Genomic DNA, 6,451 nt, shown 5'->3' on the forward strand with positions numbered 1-6,451 from the left:
GAGAGAGAGAGAAAGAAAGGAAGAAAAGGACGTTGCGAGGGTTTTGTTTACTACTCAGTCTAACGTGGCGCAATCTGGCGCATTGAACAGTATTAGATTCGACGGTGTAAAATGATAGGATGGAGATAAAAGCCTTACACACCCTTTAGAAGGGTCTCACATGATTCAATCTCTATATATATATATATATATATATATATATATATATAAAAGATAGAGAGATTTTTTTTTGTTGGGTAAGGGTAAAAGATAAAACGAATTTAAGAAAACATTATGGGTTGACCATGCAATGTCCTTAATGATTAAGTTCAGTAGGATGTCAGTAAATCAGCTGAAAACACATTCTCTCCATGTTTTATGTCGGAAGATAATTCACTAACCTCCAAATTACTTTATAATCACATACATTTTAAGCTGTTTTAGATTCCCAATACCTCACGAATTCCATTATTAATCTAATCATCCATTTAATCAACTTACTAATCAATTATCAATTACTCACTTTTTTCTTTAATATAGAATTGGAAGCTGCCACTTTCTTGCATCTCTGATTACCAAAGCTCCAAAACAAAAAAACCAAAAAAAAAAAAATAAAAAAAAAAATAAACAGAAAATGTCATCATAAAGATCAAAACTTGATAACTATAGAGGGAGATTTGAGGGTAATGCAGATCAAAATGAGAAGAAATCAAGTTTTCATTTTTTTGTCTTCTTACTGTTTTATTGGTGTTACACTAATTTTATGCATAACTACACAAAATGATGAACTTTCTACTTTGATTTCTGTCAAAAAATCCTTGATTGATTCTTTGGATCATATGAAAGATTGGAATGAAACAAACAATGCTCCTCATTGTAATTGGAAGGGTGTTTGGTGTAATTCAGCAGGTTTTGTTGAAAAACTTGATCTTTCCAACATGAATTTAAGTGGGAAAATCTCAGATTCTATCAAAAACCTCACAAATTTAAAAAGTTTCAATCTTTCATGCAATGCATTTGCTTCCTCATTGCCTAAATATTTTTCTAACCTCACTTCGTTAGTAAGTATTGATCTTAGTTTGAATGATTTCACTGGTAGCTTTCCTTCTGGTTTCGGAAGCGCGAAAAATCTTGTTAGTCTCAACATCTCAGGAAACAACTTTGTTGGGTCAATCCCTGTGGATATAGGCTATGCTAGTTCTCTTGAGGTGTTAGACATTAGAGGGAGTTATTTCGAGGGTTCGATTCCTGAGTCCTTGAAAAACCTTCAGAAATTGAGGTTCTTAGGTCTGTCAGGTAATAATTTGACAGGCAAACTGCCTTCTGAACTTGGGCAGTTGTCTTCTTTAGAAACTATGATCATTGGGTATAACTGGTTTGTAGGGTCTATACCCAAAGAATTTGGGAACCTTAGTAAACTACAGTATTTAGACCTTGCTGTTGGGACCTTAAGTGGGCAGATTCCTGCACAACTGGGGATGTTGCAGAATCTTACCACAGTGTTTTTGTATCAAAACAGTTTTGAAGGGAATATTCCAAGGGAATTGGGAAATATTTCATCCCTGTCATACTTGGATCTTTCTGATAATGAAATTTCAGGTGAAATGCCAAAGGAATTGGGAAACCTGACGAATTTGCGGCTTTTGAATCTGATGTGCAATCATCTGACTGGTGAAATACCGAAAGAGATTGGAGAGTTAACCAATTTGCAAGTACTTAATCTATGGCAGAATTCACTGACAGGTCATTTACCTGTACGTTTAGGTCTAAAATCTCCTTTGGAATGGCTTGATGTTTCATCAAACTCAATTTCAGGTGTAATTCCTCCTGATTTATGTAATTCTGGCAATCTCATCAAACTCATTCTTTTTAACAATACTTTCTCTGGTTCTATACCTTTAGGTCTCACAAAATGTGATTCATTAGTCAGAGTTAGGGTACAGAACAATCAAATTTCCGGGACTATCCCAACTGGTTTAGGCGCACTGCCTAAACTTGAGAGGTTGGAATTAGAAAATAACAATCTAAATGGGTCCATCCCAGATGATCTTTCGGTTTCGGCAACGCTTTCCTTCATTGATGTGTCCTCCAACCATCTTGACTCATTTCTCCCTTCAGGAATTCTGTCCATTCCTACACTACAAACTTTTAAGGCTTCTAAGAACAATTTAGAGGGTCATCTTCCCAACCAATTTCAAGATTGCCCTTCTTTAAATGTCCTTGATCTGTCCCACAACCATCTGTCTGGAGAGATTCCAAAGAGCATTGCATCATGTGAAAAGATGGTTACTTTAAATCTTAGAGGAAACCAACTCTCAGGGAAAATCCCTAATTCCCTTGCAGGACTGCCCACTTTAGCTGTTCTTGACCTATCTAACAACTCATTGACGGGTCAAATACCCGATGTTTTTGGGACTTCACCCACTTTAGAAACCCTAAACTTGTCTTATAACAAGCTTGAAGGTCCTATACCTTCAACTGGCTTATTCACTAGCATCAACCCAGATGAACTCACAGGCAATCCTGGTCTTTGTGGAGGTGTACTCCTTCCATGCTCTAGAACCCATGTTAAGTCATTAAACCGATCAAGAAAAAGACAGGCAAATCATATAATAATTGGATTTGGGGTAGGAATATCGGTCCTCTTAGGCCTGGGATTAGCGTTTTTAGCAGGAAGGATGGTGTACAGAAGATGGTATTTGTATAGCAGTTCAGTAGAAGAGTGGTTTGCAAGGAACAACAAAGAATGGCCTTGGAGACTAATAGCATTCCAAAGACTAAATTTCACAAGTGCAGAAATCTTATCTTGCTTGAAGGAAACAAATGTGATCGGAATGGGAGGATCTGGGATTGTCTACAAGGCCGAGATCCAAAAGCCACACTCAATCATAGCCGTGAAAAAGCTGTGGAAATTGCCCGGTGATGTGGAAACCGGAGAGAACTTGTTAGCTGAGGTGGATCTTCTAGGAAGGCTTAGACATAGGAACATAGTCAAGCTATTAGGATACTTGCACAATGAAAATGAGGTTATGATGGTTTATGATTACATGCCAAACGGAAGCCTAGGAAGAGCATTACATGGTAGCAAGCAATGCCCTAAAAACAACATGCTTGTAGATTGGGTTTCTAGGTACAACATTGCAGTCGGAGTTGCTCAAGGCTTGGCTTACCTCCACCATGATTGCCACCCTTCCGTGATTCATCGTGATGTCAAGTCAAACAATATATTACTCGATGAAAACTTTGAGGCTCGGATTGCGGATTTTGGGCTGGCTAAGATGATGCTTAACAAGGACAAGACTGTCTCCATGGTTGCTGGTTCATACGGTTATATTGCACCTGGTGAGCGTTTAACATATTACATATCAAAGCTTAATTGCATAATTACTTAACTACTGCTGAATTTTTTGACAAGTTTTAACATGTTTCCTTAAGCCCGAAACTAAAATCTCTGAAACCTTGTACAACAGAATATGGGTACAGCCTAAAGATCGACGAGAAAAGCGATATCTACAGCTACGGAGTAGTACTCCTAGAGCTAATCACCGGGATGAAGCCACTAGACCCAACTATCGGAGAGGCAACCGACTTAGTCGATTGGGTTAGAGGGAAGATTAGAGACAGCAAAGGGACAGAGGAAGTACTAGATGCAGATGTGTCAGGGAAGTGCAAGTACATACAGGAAGAAATGATCCTCGTCCTTCGGATTGCTCTTCTTTGCACGGTAAAGTTACCGAAAGAAAGGCCATCAATGAGGGACATTATCACAATGCTCAGAGAGGCTAAGCCTAGAAGGAAGAGTATTTGCAACAATGATGGATACAGTGTTAACATTGATAAACCAGTGTTTACAACATCTCCAGTTACCGGCCTATTATAGGAAGTTTGCAAGTGTAAACCAGCAACATTAATTCAATTCTTCCCTTCCCTAGTAGAGTTCAATTTTCCTTTCAAAGTCTTTTCAATTTTTTTCTTTTTTGAACATTTGATAAATTAGCCTAGATTGTAGAGGGTGTTGTAACTTGACAACCAAGGTAGATTAATGTACTTAAATCACATTATACTAAGAGATAAAATTAATATGTAAATTGAGAAGCCGTTATATTCACTAGTTCACTATTTTGTTTAGTTTTAGTACACACAAAGGTAAGGGTGCGTACTCGAATATCACAAATTTCGCAAGAGCCACAGGTGTAAAGTGTAATGTTGTACAAATCTTTGTAAGACCATCTCCAACCCAAAAGGTCGACTTAATTGGATTACCAAAAATTTTTCTCTTAATTACACCTTATTAATCTTAATCCACTTTCACTCTCTCAAGTAAAAAAGGTCACAACCCATGACTGTCCCAAACAGAAAGTCACCACTTTAGGTCACCACCCATTTTTTTTGTTTACTTTGTTGTCCTCATTATTTGTGTCCAAGCAATTAGAAGGTGACACCTACTAGGTCACCAAATTGACCTCCAATTGACCTCTTCTACTTCAAGGTCACCAATTGACCTCCAATTGACATCTTCTACTTCAAAGTCATGCTAATATGGTACTTAATTATGGATTAGCATGACCCAACTAATATGGTACTTAATTATGGATTAGCATGACCCAACAAGGTCATGACCCTCTCTGTGACCTTGCTTGGGCAGGGTCTAAAAGACCATCCTTTTTGGGCAATTAACCCCAGAGCTAGGGGTGAGCAAAACCGGATATCCGATACGGTTTTGTAAACCGTATCGGATATCCGATTTTTTAAATCTCCTTTTTTAGTATCCTTATCCGATACGGTTTTTCCGTATATACGAAAACCGTATATCCGGTATCCGGTTTTCAACCTCTCTTATGTAATTTAATATATTTTTTTTCTTTTCTATGTGTGAATGTTGGTTTTTTTAGTAACTTAAAAGTGTTTTAAAAAGCTATAAAAGTAAGTCTATATATCTATATATATATATATATATATATATATATATATATATATATATATATATATATATATATATAAAAGAGAGTTTTTTCGAGCGATCTGAAAGCGTCCACATCATCAAAAATCAATTTAGAAAAGTATAATTTTTAATGTAAAAAATAAAGTGGAGAATCTTTTAATTATTATAATATGTATATTTCCTAAATTATATTCAAGTGATATTTCTAATTTTTATATCAACCTTTTACATTTCATTTGGCAAAAAAATATCGTTAAAAAAATATGAAAATAATATAATTAGCTTTGTAGTAAAAAATGCTATCATTAGGGTATAGATTTCATATTCTTTGCACATATTAAAGATGGTGTACTTCGTAATATGTAAAATTGTGTACTTTTTAGTATGTTTTGTCTCACATTGGAAAATAACGTAGGTGCGGTGAATATGCTACATATAAATAGTAGAATTGTCCCACATCGAAAGATTAGTGCAAAGTGATGTGATCCTATGATTATAAATAGGAGGCATATTTGGAACTTATGATCCATCCAAAAAAATTTGAGTCTCATAAATATTGTTTTAAAGAGCTCTTAAGATTTTCAATCATTATCTACGATATGATATAAACAATAAAGTGAAAATCGTTGGGAACTACCCGGGAAAGAGTTAAGAACATGAGCAAGAAAATAAAAAAATACAAAACTAAAGGTTTTACTAATGGTAGTCTCCTGACAGAGTACAAAACTAAAGAAATAATGTCGGTAAAAAAATTATGAAAATAATTATTAGATTCATGGCAAGAAATGCTATCATTAGAGTATGTATAGATTTCATATAATTTGCACATATTAAAGATGGTGTATTTCATAGTATGTTATATGTCCCACATTGAAAAATAATATATGTGTGACAAATATACTACATATAAAAAATAGAATTTTCCCACATCGAAATATAACATAAGGTGGGTGATTCCATGATTATAAATAAGAGGCATCATTGGAACTTTAACATCAACCCAAAATCATTTGAATATCTTAAGTACTATCTTGGAGTGCTCTTAAAAGTTTATATCATTATATTTTCTACCTATTGATTTTATATGTCTCACATTTAAAAAATAATGTAGGTGTGGTAAATATACTACGTTTAAATAATATAATTAGAATTGTGTTAAAAAAATTTTCTATCATTAGAGTATAGATTCATATCATTTGCACATATTTTTATTATGATAAAAAAAAATAGAAAACAAATGTATGAATATTAATAGATAATATAGTATTTACTTATTATTAAATCGGGTTGGATGTCGAATTAAGTTCAAAAAACATGGTGTACTTTTAAATATGTTATTCGTCTCACATTGAAAAAGAATGTAGGTGTGATAAATATATAATACGTATAAATAGTTGAATTGTCCCACATTAGAAGATTATCATAAGCTGAGGTGATCCCATGATTATAAATAGGATATATCCTTAGAACTTATGTATCACCCAAATATATTAATCTCTCAAAGTATACTTATTATATAAGAGACTTTAA

The 6,451-nt window shown here is 34.4% G+C and overlaps 1 protein-coding gene across 1 annotated transcript; it reads left to right on the forward strand.

Moving 5' to 3' along the window:
• The first annotated feature begins 496 nt into the window (after window positions 1-496).
• Window positions 497-4,087, forward strand: LOC141642810 (uncharacterized). The gene is made up of 2 exons (XM_074451752.1): window positions 497-3,321; window positions 3,450-4,087. Exons 1-2 carry the CDS (start codon window positions 666-668, stop codon window positions 3,857-3,859), a joined length of 3,066 nt encoding a protein of 1,021 aa, XP_074307853.1. The 5' UTR covers window positions 497-665; the 3' UTR covers window positions 3,860-4,087.
• Window positions 4,088-6,451: the final 2,364 nt, after the last annotated feature.

Source organism: Silene latifolia, chromosome 2, assembly GCF_048544455.1.
Source record: "Silene latifolia isolate original U9 population chromosome 2, ASM4854445v1, whole genome shotgun sequence".
NCBI lineage: Eukaryota > Viridiplantae > Streptophyta > Magnoliopsida > Caryophyllales > Caryophyllaceae > Silene > Silene latifolia.

Excerpts from the sequence above, each read along its gene's own strand:
- LOC141642810 (XM_074451752.1), top strand. The coding sequence starts at position 666 with ATGCAGATCAAAATGAGAAGAAATCAAGTTTTCATTTTTTTGTCTTCT. Across the intron at positions 3,322-3,449 it reads ATACGGTTATATTGCACCTG|AATATGGGTACAGCCTAAAG; the intron begins GTGAGCGTTTAA and ends CTTGTACAACAG.